We start from the raw sequence: 16,545 nt of genomic DNA, 5'->3' as shown, positions 1-16,545 counted from the left end.
CTGAGCAAGGTCTTCAGAGGTTTCATAAACCCAGATTTGAGAGTCAGGATTCATTGATCTTTTTGCAGCAGATAAAAATGTTGGATAAACTTATGGAGGGCTTTTTCCAGTGCTGGTAGCAAACTCACTTTATTAAGGCATACATAGAGACTTGGAGTTTCAGGATGATTTTAAAAAATATGTGGGGTGATGACAGTTAGCGGCCAACCTGTAACAAAGCACCAGGATGAGGTCGGACGAATGAGTTAACTTACTTCCTGTGGTCTCTGAGCATAAAAATAGATCATTCACTTGAAAGGAATAGAGACATTCTGAAGAGAATGGTGACTAAAAGTTCTCCCCTCAGCACAAAACAGCTGCCTGGAAAAGTGCAGTGTGGGAGTTCTCATCAGCTCTCTCTGTAGCTCAGTATGCACTGGAGGCTCTGCTGATGCTAACCAGTATGAGTAGTGTCTGATTTGCATGAGCTGCCAACAGACAAGGGACTAGCCTTTCCCCAGCCTCTCTGCTTTTCCCCTGGGCTGACTCAGGGCCTGTCTGACAGCACTGCAAATGTAGAGTCACTCTATGGCCAAAGGAAAGGAAAAAACCCCTTGAGGACTCTGTTGCACAACGCAGAGCTGTACAAATTGAACAGCAGCAAAGTGCTTTGCTCCTGAACCAGGTACTGTCCCTTTACACCTGGAGCAAATGCTGCAGACATGTCAGTCATAGGTGTTGGGTATGCCCTTACTGAACACCCAGGTTAAGCCATGGCCGTGGAATATGCACACTGGGCATATTCAGTGTGGCTGAGAAGGCTATGGGATGCAGATCAGACTTAATAGAAGAGTGAAAACATAACAATATGGTTTGGGGTTTCACCTTGTACAGGGTACTGTCCTATAGGTGTCTGGATGCATCTGAGTGCTTTGTGGGCCTGCTCCAAATGCCCTGGGTGTTTCCAGTTCCAGAGGGCATCCCGCAGAGCTGGTCCCTTATGCTGGTGTGGGTGTTACCCTTCTCAGCCCTGCCACAGCTGTTCAAGCAGTGCAGCACAGCATTGTAGTGCAGAAGTGAGGCCTGAAGCTGCAGACCCAGGCACACCATGGAGGAGGAGAAGCGTTTTAGGTTGCTCTGCTGGCCCTAGTAGGCATCTTAAGTATGCCCATTTTGGCTGGTAACAAAGCCCACTAGGAGCACATCTCTTGGGACACGTGTCCATACAGGACATGCTTTGAGGGCTTTACTTCTGCATAGGTCTCCAGTCACATGACTCAATCCCATTTGCAGCTGCAGCACATCTTCAGATTTGGTTTAATCATAAAGGAGTCCAATCTGGGCCTGTTGACCTTCAAGCTACAACAGCGCTCCATGGACTTTTGGTGCCATTTCTGCTGTCTCAGTCTGTTGCTGATAGGCATCATTAGCTGAAGGCTGATGATATTTGGTATCTTAGCTCTCATCTTAGAGAACATGCTCCTATCAAAGGAGGAAGGATCTGCATGTCCACTCCAGAGGTGGAGTTCTGCATTGTTGGAGGTATGATTTGGAAATCCATCTGTAAGCAATTCTATGCAAAGTGTATTTAGAGATAATGTTGCATATTCTTGAGTATTATCCACCCTGTATTTCTGTGACATAATGTGAGCAGGAAAAGTGCTGCAAACCCCATTTTTAAAAAACACAATATGCAGGAAATAATGTTTGCAAAGTTTTACAGAGGTACACAATGAAATATGCTATTATCTATTTTATTGGACTCTTATTTACCAAAAAATCCCCTGTTTTCCTCTTTTACAGAAAGCAAGATGATTGTTAAAGAAAATGTCTCCAAATATCAGCCAAAATTGATAAAGAAAACAATGCTCACTTTGTGCTGGATACAAACACTATTTGTCAGTGGGGCAGAAGGCAGAGGGATTAACTTGCCAGGTAAGAATCTGCTCCAGTGATGTTTGGTGTTTGTGGTGCTTTCTGAAAACTTAGAAAAGGAGATCTTAACTTTTCCTTGCCTTTGTGAGTTTTTCCTGCACATATACATGCTTGTGTCAGACAAATAGCCTTTCTGCAAGCTTGTGAAGTCCCCAGTGAAAATAATAAATGTAAAGGAGAGTCTCTGAGGCCTAAATGAAACAAATGAATTGCATCTGTGACTTAGGTCTCCAGCATCTGGTCTAGCGAGGCAGGGACTGGGGAGAAGGAAGACAAAAGCAGAAAGAGAGTGATTTATCAAAGCCTTCCATACACAACATACCTAGAGGAGCTTGATCCAGTTTAATGCACAGAGAGAAAATGAAACTGTAAAGAATTTCTCAGGTGGGCAGGTGAGGAACAGATTTCATGACCTCCCTTCTGCTGGGGTGAAATCCTGCCACACTTTCAAAGGCCACAACACCCTGATTGGCAGGATGGGCACTAGGACAGCTGACCACACCTTTCAGAATTAAAAAAATTGTGTAATTTTAGAGACAGTTACTGAAACATAGGAGGATAAATATTTATAGATATCACTGACACAATAATGTTTGTCAATCTTACCTTAAATAGGGCATGTGGTGGGCAGGTTCTGCTTCCTCAGGCTTATGTCTGCCCCTTCTCCATTTAGAGGAGATTGAGAAGAGCTGAATCTGCTTTTCTACACAGTTGAGGTTTAACAGGTTAGCATGCATGCAAAAGTCTACACATCACAAAAACTCTTCACATTAAGCTTCTGAAAAAAGGCCTGATAAACCTTCGGAAACCTTTGGAATAAATTTTCAAGAACATTGGCAAATTACATATTTAAGAAAATCTATTTTTTATTAGTCCATGTTCTGATCACATAAGGAAATATTCAACACAAGAAACGTAAGGTTCTATTTTTGTTCCTAATTTTTATTTTTAATTTTTTCACCATGACTCTTCATTTTTTCAGATGGTACTGATATCTTACTGTCCTGCTTTTCAGGATGTTCCCATGTTGAACCTCAAATATGGTATCGTGCAATTAATGGCGAGGAGTTTGTTCTACAATGTGCTTTACCACATAGAGATGCTACCAACATTTATAACAACTCATTTCTAAATCAACATAAGGTGAAATGGTTCTGGCACCAGAAAGATAAAGAGACACCGAAGGCTATCAAGGAAAGCTCAAATCTGACTTTCCAAGGGGATGCACTTTGGTTTAAACCAATAAGGGAGAGTGCTTCTGGAGTGTACATCTGTAGGATATGGTAAGTAATGGATTAAAGGAGTAAAAGGTTTCTATTTCTATAGAAGAATTATTGTTTTGGTTTGGTTTATGTATTAAATGTTTAACTTTTTCTTTCCTTTTCCTTTTTGTTTTCTTTTTTATACATTACTCAGGGGAAAAATCCCATGTCTCAAAATTGTTTTGGATGTTCAAACAAAGAAGGCAGCAAAATGTTCAGGTTATGACTCAAATGTTCTATATCTGCTTGCTGGCAGTGGGAATTCAATAACCTGTCCTGGGACAAAATGTTACAGCCACACAAAAAAGCCAGATGTGAAATGGTACAAGGTAAGAGTCAGTCTCACTGAGTGGAGGTGGAGCTTCAGGTCTAGTTAATGTCCATGTGCCATAGTTCTTGAACCCTTCTTTGGCAGGCAATGCCCAAGAAATTTAACCCAAAAGTAGAATCTTGGACTGATATATATATCAAGTATTTAAGGAAGAGTTTTGAAGAAATTTGCCCCACCAAAAATATTATTATACAAAACAGAAGCCAAGAAATTCTTGCTCTTCAGCTAAGAAATAGAAGTAATTGAGAATTAAAATAGGTTTTTAACAAAACTGACATGATTGAAATGCAACATTTTAAGTTTTGTTTTGAAATTTCAAATTTTGAAAATATCCAATATATCAAGGAAAAACTGGCTTTGTTAGACACAAAATTATTTTAAGAATAATGTTTCAAATTGCTCTTTCCAAGACTCTTGTGTCAAATGAAACACTATTCTACTGAACCACCACTGACTCAGTATTTGTAAGGATAGTAATTTAGCACCCAAACCTATATAAATGAGCAATAGAAAATGACTAAAATTTGCAATTGTGCATTTTCCTGCCTGGTATTATTTACATTATTTTATTCTATCAAGTAGAATTATGATCTAGTGAAAGTTATTCTCCATTTGCTTTAAAATTTTAAATGATGTTTACCTACACCTTGATCTGAAGCCCACTGAAGTTGGGGAGCATCTTCAAATTTGTGTTAGTGGATTTTTTCAGGAACTTGATTTAAGGAAAATTCTTGCTGGTTTCAGTGGAATATGAATATATTATGGTGAAAAATAGGGGTGCTTCTCAAAAATAGACCATTTTCATATTTCTAAAAGTAGTGACAGTGTCCTCAACCTCAGACCATCCAAAATCATGGTTTATTTCTCATAGAATAAGTTGAAAATGCTTTCATAATGTTCTTTACCAAACAAAAAATACCTAGTCCATCAAAAAAGTGATCCTTTTTTTTGCTCTTTAGTAATAGGAGTTTAATTTAGATCAGCTTCATGATTTCATATTTTTCATGCATAAAATTTAAATATTTTTTTAGAAATCAAGGTTATTCACATATTTTTAGTAAAACTGAAAAATGGCCTCAGATGACTCCTAATACATCCCTTTTTGGGCTTCAGTGGAAAGACCTTGGTTCAGCCCTTCTGCCATGAAAATCCTGTCCAAATATATTAAAATATAGTTTAGTAACAGCAACAACAGCAAGAAGAAAAACCAACTTTAATTCTTAGGTATTATTTTCATTAGGATGGTCACCAGATAAAATACAGGAAAAGCAGACCAAGCCTAAAGCTTAAGCAGAATGAAATCTTCTTGAATCCAACGTATGACAAAGATGCTGGAATATATGTGTGTGATTACACTCTGTCTGACAACATTACCAAGTGGACAGTGAGGACAGCAGTAACAGTAGAAGTCATTGGTGAGTAATACAAAAACCCAGAATAAAATATCTGAAGTAAAGCATGGTTTCTTTATTATGTTTATTTCTGTCTTTTGTTCGGGCTCTTGTTCTGAAAACCCATAAACTGAATTAGCTACAGGATCATTCAAACCCTCTTCCAAGTATTCTGAGGACATCCTGGGACACCAACTAGAACATCCAATAGTAATAGAAGTAGATCCTGTAGGAGAGTATAAATCTATTCTATATCCTGAACTGTATGGATGCAGTACAGCTGTTTCTGTATGAAAACAGCACAGGACTATTCCTCAGCATCCTGGTGGAAGGCAGGCTACTCTGTGAAAGGGAGAACAGAATTTAGGGAGCAAAATAAATATGTCAAGTGAAGCAACCTGGTTCTATGGTCTAGTGAAGAAACACTACTTTGACATTTCATGGTCTAATGAGGATAGCACTTTTCTGAAATAGGTGATCCTTTTTCCCCCAGGTATTTTAAGCATTTGTTTCTAAGACTTCAAGGGAAAAACGTATCCATCCCATCAGAACAGGAAACCATGTCTTACCAACCTGTGAGATCTCTGTGCGGTGGCTTAAAATACCTCTTGCTCTTTCACTCTTCCTTCTGGCTTTATTCCCACATGATTCTTCAGGTAGGCTTGGACTAGTTCTGCTTTTATTCTGATCTGACTGTATTTGAGCTCACACATTGTCCTTCTCAGTTCTTTTTCCCTCACTTTGTAGAGCAGTCAGAAAAACACTTAAAAGGCACCATATGCATCTTACCCTAGAACCTTGCAGACTGGGGGGACACCCTCTTGCATTGGAAGTCTTCCATGTGGGGGGAAAAGAAGGGGCAGGCACTGATCTCTTCTCTGTGACCAGTGACAGGACCCGAGGGAATGGCCTGAAGTTGTGTCAGAGGAGGTTTAGGTCGGGTATTAGGAAAAGGTTTTTTACCCAGAGAGTGGTTGGGCACTGGAACAGGCTCCCCAGGAAAGTGGTCACAGCACCAAGCCTGACAGAGTTCAAGGAGTGTTTGAGCAACACTCTCAGGCACAGGGTGTGACTCTTGGGGATGGTTCTGTGCAGGGCTGGGTGCTGAAATCGATCCTGTGGGTCCCTTCCAACTCAGCTTGTTCTGTGATTCTGTGCTATATTTCTCTGCTGTGACCCGGTTAAAAAAAAAACCAAAAAAACCCAAAACCAAACCAAAAAACCCCCAAAAACCAAAACAAACAAAAAACCCCCACCCAGAACAAAAAGGTGTTATGTGTGGCACTATTTCCTGCAGTATGGGACTTTCCTAGAATATCAGAGCAGTGGGTTTTATTGTACAATCCGTGGGTGTCATTATCTGTGCCCTTTGGCAGCCTGAGTTTTGAAAACAACATGGCTATTTTGGTACAAGTGTCTGTGCTTGTGAATGGGGTGTGCATGTGCTCTGTTTGTGCTTACTGGCCATGAAAAAAGATTTGGCAGAGAACTGGTATGAGGATTGCACTCTTCAGGGGGTTTTGCAAGAGGGGTTCCTAATGTTTTAATCCTAAATAATTTAAAGTGCAGACTAGTTACTGAGCTTCTCAGCTCATGTAAGAGGACAATGCCTCAAAATAAAAGAGATGGCAGATGTTTGAGTAGCTACACAAGTTTTGTTGTTCTTCTCTTGGACTTAGGTGTCTAAATTCCCCCTAAATATTGAAAAATTAAATTTTAGGTTATTTTCTTTGGTTTTCTGCACTGACAATAACTTTATACTTAATGATATTCTTGTTAATTGCAGCAAAAAACACTATTCATCCACCAAACCTTTTGTATCCCAATGGTGTTGTGATCCTTGAAGTAGAAGTTGGTAAGTTTCAATTCCTCCTCTAGAAGCAAATGAAAATATTTAAATGAGGTATTGATAAATAAGGACAGATCTTGATAAAGCAAATCAGCTTTGCTTTCTAGGCTACTTAAGAGAATAATATTCTGCAGGCATTTGTATTCTGTGTTCATTTGTTCCAGGCAAGCCACTTGAGTTGGAATGTCGCGTACAGTTTGGATTTGAAACTGTTTCTCCAATGAGGGTAACATGGAAACGAAACAACGAAGAGAATGTAAATGAGAAATTGAATCAGGAAACAATGTGAGAACCTCCTACCCCATCCCTTCCAATATTCTGGTTACTACCACCACAAGCAGCTGTAAAAGTCCTTCTGTAACAGCTTTACTGAATACATTTTATTGAAAAACTTAAGAAGGGTCTTTTCTTTCACCTAGTAATGCATATGTCCACAAGCAAGTGACAGGCATGTGACCTTCACATACAGAAGTACAAACTGATGGCCATAAAATCAAGAACTCAAACTCTGCATAATCTTAGCTCTTAAAACTTTAGGTCACAGACAGCTTCAACATGAAGGGCTCCTGGTTGCCTGTCCCTGCATCAGTCGTTTTCTAGTGTTCTTGTTTTCAAGTGTTCTTGAAAACACATTCTCTGTCGTGCCTTGCTAGCAATTCACACAATCTGCCTTTGGAAGCTGCCTCTGAGTGGAGAATGAATCAGATCAGCAAAACAGTCCTGTGGACATGGAAGGGAGTTTGTGTCTCAGACATTGGGGTGTTACAGAGCAGGTCTGAGGGCTTGCGGCACTGAATTTCAGGACACTGAATTTTGGGACTCCTCCCTGGTGAGAATTAACCAGAAGCTGCAGAGAAGAAACATGTAGGGGAAAGGTTTCCCATGACCTGGGGACAGCCCCTGTAGTGATTACTCTTCCCTTTCCTTCCTGTTTTTATTCACTTACACAGTGTTCAACTTGGGCAAGCAACAGAGTAGAGACAATGCAGGCAGTCTGTTTTTTGCCAGACAGCCCTGAGTCAACTTATGGGTAAACTTTCTGTACACTGGGGGAAGCAAAAGCCCTGCTGTCACTGCTAAAACCAAGTTCATAATAGGGGTCATATGGGAAAAAAAAAAAATTATGATATCACACATACTCACAAGATAGACTGGAAATTTTCCTAACTTTAGAATGTTTAGATTTGGAATATTCTTGTTGAAAAGTTTTTAGCTGTTTTCATGGGTAGAGTTTCTGTTTATTTTTTAAAACAAACAAATGAAACATCCCCAACAGACTTTGGTTAAATCCTTGCCTATGCTCACTCCTACATATCTTGAGGTAGCAGAGGTAGAGAGCTAGAGCCATGGGACACTGTCATTTTGCAGTGGCATGATGTGAGATGACTTTTGGGATGACCCAGAGATGCTTATACTTGTGGCTTTCAAAGGGGAATGCTGAAACTCAGAAACCCTGGATATTCTGGAGTGATTGCAGATACAGATCTGTTTCCCATATCCTTCACTCAGCCCTGAAGGGATTCCTCAGTTACTAATTCATTTCCTATACTTCTGTCCCTTATTTCTGTTTGCCTATCCTGTCTTTGGGCTTTTTACCCCTGTGCAAGAGGCTGAGCTGCTCATTCTTTTGCCCAGCTAGTTCTCTCTTTTTGAAGTTTCATTTCTTTGCATTTCTGCCAGGTGAATATTTTACATCTTAGAAAACCACAAGTAATCTTATAGAAGTAAAGGGGACTATATATTGAAAACTAGGCAAGTGGTAAATATTTTGCTGAGTAGATGAATTAAGAATAAACTTTCGGTCTTCAGGTTTATCAAAGTGTTTTCTTACAATGTTAGTTATTTTTTCTTACAATGTATAGACCAAGTGAAGGTTCCAAACCAGAATATTCCATTTCTATTAAAAGTTCAAGATGAACAAGTTGCAAGCTCCTCTGTTTTTGTGTGTAAGACACTGGGAAATTGTGTGAATGAACAGCAAAGGTATCATTTAAATACACATTTTTTTCTCTCTAGTGTCTATCCAAAAGGTTTGAAGGGGCACACACTTCTTCACATTGCAACTTTGAAAGAAGTTACTGAAAATGACCTCAGAAGCAATTTCACATGCTTTGCTCAGAATTCAGTGGGGAATGCCACTGCTGTGATCCAGCTGAAAAGAAAGAAGAGAGGTAAAGCTATCAGTCGGTGGCTATTTACCCCTGAAGACACATTTTGATTTACTCTACTGCTACTAATTAATTCCCCATTGACACTAGCTTTTAGCCAGCAGCAGAAGTTTCTTGAATCTGAGTGGGAAAATCTGATTTGTCAGATGTCTTGAAAGCCAAGTATTTTGAGGATTACTCAGAAGAACAGGACTATATGGGGAATTACTCCAGGCAGGTGAGCCAAGTGGAAGTTAGAGAGTAACTGGAAGGAAGAAGAGGAGAGTGTAATATCTGAGCATTAATAGGCAATCTACCAAACTGAAGCAGAGAGGCTACTGAAAGCAACAGTATTCCCTGCTTTTCATGGGATATTTCTGTTTATTTTCCCAGTCATTAGCGTGCATATTTCTGAGAAGTTACCATAACTGTTATGATTGTGGCAGCCTTTCAAGTCTCAAACCTGAATCAGTGTGGAAATTGAAGTGTTAAACCATAGTTCACAGTGGAGGTTCATCACTGGAGTGCTACAGGAAGCTGTGAGAAGGGCACTGGGTGCAGCTGTGTCTGTTCTGATCTAGCTTTTCCATCTCAGGTGATGACTATTTTCAGCATTGCTGAGTGTACCACAGACTATTTCCTCTGCGCACTCTGTCATAGATTGGCTTTTCATATCACCAAAGAGATGTCATGCAAAAAAGGTCACTGATGGTAGACTGAAATTCTATGTTAAGGTTTGTGGCTACATGGAATCTTGACTTCCCTAAGCTTTATCAGAGGGATAAGAAAAAATATTTTGTAAGATGGTTTGTCCCCACTTCTGGACTGATTTTTTATCTAAGTGTCAATATTATTTTGGAAACTCAAGTTATGATAAACTCTTTTCTTTCTGCAGTGTTGTTCTTATATGTACTATGCAGCGCCATATCGACTCTATTTGCCTTTGTTTTGTGCACTGTCTTTATTTACCAGCACTGGATTGAAATAGTGCTGATGTATCGAAGTTATCTGGTCCATAACAAAAGTACAGAAGGTAAGAAACCTTGTCTAATACCAATTTGCTCCAGATTTTCTACTGCCTTTTGCCACGTGGGATAATCTGATATGAATTACTCATTTAATTATGTTCTTTTAATGACCCTGTTCTCTTTGAGCCAATAAAAAGTCTACTAATGCTTGCAAGATGCTCGGTGAATGTAGATGGAAAAAAAGTCATATAGTGTGAAAGAAATATGTGACACCAACAGAAATTTCAGTTAGACTTTTACCCTCATTTACCCATAGAAGATTAGAGTAGGAAGCTGAATTTTGGCAGTCCATATTCAGGGAATAACTTAGCATCTCCAACATTTCAGAATCATTCTCTGAAAAAGTTCAACAAAACCTTTGGACAAGAATTAAATGATCTTGCATAACAAGGTGAAGGACTCCAGGGTCTATTGAATCACTTGAAGCCAAAAAGTTTCTCATAAGAATAAACAAAAGAGAGAAATAAGATGATGAAGGGCACCAGCTGACAAATTAATGCTTGGGAAGTATTCGTATTTCCTTTCTAAAATCTTTGGAAACCACTTGACATTTGGATGTGAGCGATTAGCTTTTGATTTTTCAAGTCTCTGTAGTAGCATTGCCCCACCACCTCAGCTAAAACAGGCCCCTGAAATAGTAGACAGAGTAAAAATGTATCAGGAATCACTATGACTACTTCAAAGAACTTAAGATATGATTTTCTTAAATATGTTGAAAGAATTCTGATAGTTTGTGCCTGAGAAATTTTTTCTAAAAATTCTTGCATCTTGATGCACTTTGAGATAGGGGTGCCTGAGTCTGTTTTTGTGTTTGTACAAGCATCTTATACATGAGTGTGAAACAACTGTATCTAGATACCTTTAAGTACATGCACAATTGGAAAATTTGCTGCTCTTCTGGAAAATATTTTTACAAGCACTAAAGCATTTGGCAAAAGCAGTTTGGGAAATCACTCAAAATTTCCCCACTACCTGGTGACAAAGTGATTTAAGGACCTGTGGAAAGTCCCTTTAGAGCACACCCTGCATGTCAGCAGGACAGACACAGACCTGCCAAGGCCAGTGCACTAAGCTGAAGACACCTTTGGGTTTCACCATGACAGCTCCTGTCCCCTGCCTGTCCCCTGCTTCTCAGGTACCTCATGCACACAGCTCCATTTGCAGCATGGGGATACAGGGGGTGTGCAGACCAACCGCGCACACACACAGAGTTTTCTGTCCGAGGGAAATGTGTTCTCACCTGCAGGACTATGTCCTTCTCATTTCGTGGATGCATATCAAGTCACCTGAGGTCTGAAAGGACTTGCTCATAAAGCAGCAAAGCAGCAGTTATGACTTGATTTTGCTGTTTCTTCCTTTCTACAATTTCTACTCTCATGTCCTTCTCAGCCCAGAATCAGAAAATTGAAGGATCCTACAAGCTTGGAAGGTACCCTGGGCACCTGCTCAAAGCAGAGACAATGTATGTTGTGCAGGACCTTGGGGAGAGAGAATCCACAACCCCTCTGGGGTTCATTGGCCTCCTTAGCCAATTCAGATATATGTCAAAACTCCTGCCTTCTTCCACATGTAGAAAGAAATAATGCAGGAGATTTGATACTAACATTTATAGAACACGTATGCTATCACTGTGCTTAAGTGAGGGATTCTTCATTTCCTACACTTTTAGCATCTTAAATACAGCACCAAAAGTTCCTCAGCTTGTAATTTTCCTGTACAATTATGTGAAAAAATGGCCTAGTGGTGCTTATTTTGTATTTATTTTGAACTTGCTATTGTAATAGTAATGTTATAAAGGCATGTTTTTGTTAGTGGTTGTGGTCTAATAAGATTGCAGTGACCTCTGTGGGTGAAATGAGGAATATCTGGCTTGTAGTGCAATTTAATGTTGTTTAAAATCTGTTTTCAAGGGAGCTTCAATTTAGGATATAAATGAATTGAAGTTCAGCTAAACCAATCTAGTGAACCTCTGGCCCACCTTTAATTTCCACATAAGTCCTGTGTGCCTACTGCTGTTGATTCAGTCTTGTGGGCCTAAATTGACTCAGCTTGGCAGGAAAATAACACAGTAAAAGACAGTGTGTAGCCAGCAAAGTGAATAATCCTCCCCTATTATCACAAGAGCTTATCACAAGAATTATCACCAGTAGAAGGATGGGATTGAAAGTGTGTCTAGGAGCAGAGGGGAAGAGCAGAGATGTAACATTTGTTGTCTGATAACATTCTTGGCCTCCAGATTAAGTCTGCACACCTCTGTTTTCTTTTCATGACATACCTTCTGCTATGTGCTGGTTCTGAATTTAAGTGTTCAGCCCCAGCTCATCCATGTTAGTTTTCTGAATTTGCTTTACATACAGGCTCTTCGAGATCCTGTAGGAACTGGGTGACGCTAGCTTGTGTCTGTGGTCCTAATCTCACATCTAAGGATAGAAATAGGGAAGTTTACACCAAGGCACGTGGGTCATGACACTCAGCACTCAGGTGTCTGTGCTGGATGTGGGTGTCTCAGCTCCCAAGCCGTGAAGGTGAAGGTGCAGTCAGTATTGCGGAATCCAGAGAGCCTCTCAGCTCACCCTGCAGCAGCACCCTCCTCTACACAGGGGAATTTCTTTCTGGTTCCTATTCATTATATTGTCATATGACACAATTCAGCTAATTGAACATAGGTGCCTGAATGGGATTTGGGCTGCCTGACGAAGTCCGGCCATTCCAAAATGTCTGAGTCTCCAATACTTCCCCTGTCAAATCTGGCAGTCTTAGGATAACTTAAATGGCCTCAAGTAACAGGGAAACTAGACTGGGTCCACTGTGACTTTTGCTTCCACCAGAAATTATTTTATTTTATGTTTCTTCTCCCCCAAGTGTAGTTCAAAGATTATTCAGCAGATATAATTTGCTTTTGCCTTGTAGTTAAGAATGCACCTAACTCAGGACATTGGTACCAGGGTGATCAAAGCTAAAAAAAATTCTTTATCTATGTTTCATCTGCACTGTACAAACGTTCTTTCAAGGAGACTTAAGTTCAATAACTGGTCAATACTTGGTGTCTGAGCTGATATTTTGATCAGACTTAGGCTTTGCTCCTTAACAGAGAGACACAAGTCTCTATGCTTACAAACATAACAGTGTATGAAAACAGCGTATCTTTTGCAAGCAACTAATATTCAAGAACATTGTTCCTTTAAGCATTATTATATTTTAAAATAAGATTGGCCATTGACAAGTTTTTTAATCAGTATTCAGGCAAATGAGAGAAAAGATTGGGACTCATTCCCTACCACATGGTTTCTGCCTGGAAAGGACCAAATATCTCAACTACCTTGCACTAAACATCTCTAGCTTGCTTGTTTGCTTTGGTAGCATATGTCTCCAAATTTGCAAGACAGTGAGACAGCAAGGTTGTTTTTGGTGACTGGATAGCTGTAATTTGTGAACAGATCATAATTTTAGGTTTGTGTTGTGCCTACTTAAGCAGATATAAATGGAAACAGTGCATTAAGAAAGAAGCTGAATGCTTTAGCCAGACTTGTTAATGTATATAGTAATTTATTCATTATTTATTTATTTATTTCAGATGGTAAGGAATTTGATGCGTTTGTATCCTATGCAAAACTAAACTCTTCTGAAAGTGACTCTGCTTTAATTAGCGAGGAAAAATTTGCCCTGGAGCTTCTTCCAGATATGCTAGAAAATAAATATGGATACAAGTTATGTATTCTTGAAAGAGATATTCTTCCAGGAGGAGGTAAGTTCCCTGGGCATGGTACAAAATCTTCAGTTTTTATAAAATTGTGTTTCACTTTTAAAAAATTCCCTTTGTGCACCAGAGCAGCTCATTGTATAATTAGGTAGTGGAATTTATGTTCAAATCTCATAATGTTTTGATCTTTGTGTCTGGTCCCTGAGCCTGATGCACACACACTTTGGAGTCAGGTCACTGTGAGCTACTAGGCTGAGACAAAGCTTCTTGTGCAAGAATTTCTTTGCAATCAGACTCCTTTCCCTGGAAAGACTTCAAATATTCCAGTAGTTACTTTCTGAGCAACTTTAGCCAGTGCTACCTCAGTAATTAGAAAGCCCTGTGGGAGAGATGAAGGCAAGTCGAAGTGTCCCTTGAGACCCTGTTGAAATGTGCTGAGGTCTCAGCTGTGCCCTTCATGTCCTGAGCAGAAAGTTGTGTTCTTTGGTTGTATAAGAGCAGCCATGGTACCCTCTGATAGCAAACTCATTTCTAGGTGTTGTATGATTACTCAGCATTCCTAGTCTTGCCTTTCTTTATTTCTGGGTTTTAGCTGTTGATAAAGAAAGTGATAAGATAAATACTCCTTTGCAGAAGGCAGTAACTCTCACCATTTCCTCTCCAGCCTACACAGATGAAGTTGTAACTGCTATTAAACACAGCAGACGGGTAATAATTGTTTTGAGCCCAGCCTATGTCAGTGGACCAAGCATCTTTGAACTGCAGGCAGCAGTGAACTGTGCACTGGAAGATAAAGGGATCAAACTGGTATTAATAAAGTTCCAGGATTTCCAGGAGCCAGAGACTTTGCCTTTAGTAGTGAAGAAAGCACTTCGGATTTTACCAATCATTACCTGGAAGTCTTCAATTTCTGCTGCTCCCCACAAGAAGTTCTGGAAATACATGCATTACCACATGCCAATGAAAACTACCAAGAGGCTGGAAAATTTCAGCCTCAAGGGCTTCTCCCAAAGGTTATTCAGACTGGTATAGATAGGAGAAATTTCACAGGGGGATGACATCAGGCTCAGGAATGGTAACCCGATTGTCAAAGACCTCTTCTGTATTGTCTGACAGCTGCCAGCTGTCGCTGCAGCCAGCAAGAGCTCACTCTGAAACAGTCAGAAGGACTGAAGTGTGACAGTGCACAGCAAAACCGTGCCACTGCACATAACTGTAAATATGTAAATATTTAAAAACTGTAAATATCTTTCATAAATTAATATTATATTACTATTTTTATTATACCATTTTTTTACTATTTATGATACCATTTTGCTCTGATTTTGAGACATACAATGTTCTTTGCACTGCATTCCTTTCTGGAATACTTTAACACCTGTTTTCTAGAAAAATATTTTTAAAAGGGAACTTCAGAGGAAGCTTGCAGTTTAATTTTCTAATTTTCTGATGCAGTCCAGTGGGACATATCCAAATTCTTCAAGTGAGTTACCTCCTCCAGTGGGAACGTCAAGAAAATACCATGAGAGACTGCTGCAGCTGGGTATGCCAAAGGGATTCAGAAAAGAAGAACCACTGTGTAGGCTTATCCCAGGCATCTCCATCCTTCCTTCAATGAGGGGAAGAATTCAACCAGTTGTAAACCAGTTCACACTCAGGGACACCTGCACCTGATTATTGCTGATCCTGTCTGGTCGCTCAATGCCCACTGAACCTGTTGGCACTATGGGTGTGTTGCAGGTGTAAATCAAAGCCCTGATTGTTACAACTAGTAGACTTCCAGGGTCTCTAAATCTTTCCCTTGCAGTCCTCTGGCTGCCATCTCTCTAGAGCTCACACCACTTATTCTCAAACCATCTTGCAGTCTGTGTGTGTGTCTGTAGCTGAGTGAAATACAGTGGTCAGTATTAAGCAATCTGAGTGGTATGGCCTCTTCTCTGTTGTTCTGTTTACTCCATTTGGCCTTCAAAGTAACAAATCCTTGTTTTATAATACTAATTGAATATCTCATCTGCCAGATTTCTTGTTGTAAAAGGGATTCTAGGAAATACTACTGTTAACAGGATCAGTATGCTGGAAAAAAGAACTCCTGCAAGCAGGCTGAGCATTATCTTCCTAATGCTATATTGCGTTCAAAGCTTTCATGGGAGGACTGACGGTGCTGGGAGGCTGACAGAAAGTACTGCTTCATAGAAGTAGTAGAAGTAGAACATCAAAGGACATCACTGACTGTACTGTGGAGTTTTAACTTCTGTTCTGTTAGGGTTGGTATTAAATGTGTGAGATGGTGTTTTTGGTTTGGATTCAGATGTTTACTAGTTTTTGTTTATATTACAGTCTCATAAACTGTGAATTTTACAGTACTTTAACAAACTAAAAAATGGAGCTGTATCTTTCACTTTACAAGTTTTTTTTAAGGATAAACTGTCTAATTAAGAAATGATACTTAAATTATTTTTACTTTTAACTTAATAACTAACTACTCAAGGCTCATAATGTGGACTTTTTAATTTAATTACACAATACCACCCAAACCCATGAAGGAGAAGGATTAGCTTCTGCTCTAAAACTTTTATTTTGTTTTATATATATTACTTTATTCTAAAAGTCTAAACCCCTAAGTTTTCTATTATGTGATATTATACACTTCTATTCAAATTACACACTTATAATTTTAGTTCTATCATTTAATTTTGGAATCTTCCTCTACAGCTTCAGGTTAAATGTAGTGCTCTTTTGGGGATCAGTACCTGTCAGCACAGAAAGTCTAAAATTCTCAGTAACTAGGGTTCTAACACTGTACCACAGAGAATTTTGACATTGCCATTGCACCTGTATTGGAGATTTGGTTCAGATAATTATAATTTTGATGCAAACTTCCCACTTGTCTCCACATGCCACCTTTAGCTTTGCATTATAGACC

The 16,545-nt window shown here is 39.5% G+C and overlaps 1 protein-coding gene across 1 annotated transcript in view; it reads left to right on the top strand.

The window, feature by feature from the left end:
- LOC115904344 (interleukin-18 receptor accessory protein-like) overlaps positions 1-14,654 on the top strand; it is a 30,530-nt gene extending 15,876 nt beyond the window's left edge. The window contains exons 4-13 of the mRNA XM_030949680.1: positions 1,783-1,914; positions 2,930-3,197; positions 3,331-3,505; positions 4,748-4,922; positions 6,685-6,753; positions 6,912-7,032; positions 8,764-8,918; positions 9,790-9,927; positions 13,497-13,667; positions 14,287-14,654. Of these exons, the coding sequence (XP_030805540.1) occupies positions 1,783-1,914; positions 2,930-3,197; positions 3,331-3,505; positions 4,748-4,922; positions 6,685-6,753; positions 6,912-7,032; positions 8,764-8,918; positions 9,790-9,927; positions 13,497-13,667; positions 14,287-14,654 (1,772 nt within the window). The remainder of the gene's footprint in view (positions 1-1,782; positions 1,915-2,929; positions 3,198-3,330; positions 3,506-4,747; positions 4,923-6,684; positions 6,754-6,911; positions 7,033-8,763; positions 8,919-9,789; positions 9,928-13,496; positions 13,668-14,286) is intronic.
- Positions 14,655-16,545: the final 1,891 nt, after the last annotated feature.

Source organism: Camarhynchus parvulus, chromosome 1 (assembly GCF_901933205.1).
Source record: "Camarhynchus parvulus chromosome 1, STF_HiC, whole genome shotgun sequence".
Taxonomy (NCBI): domain Eukaryota; kingdom Metazoa; phylum Chordata; class Aves; order Passeriformes; family Thraupidae; genus Camarhynchus; species Camarhynchus parvulus.
The sequence above is the reverse complement of the archived record's forward strand: the minus strand, read 5'-3'. Positions and strand labels throughout refer to the sequence as shown.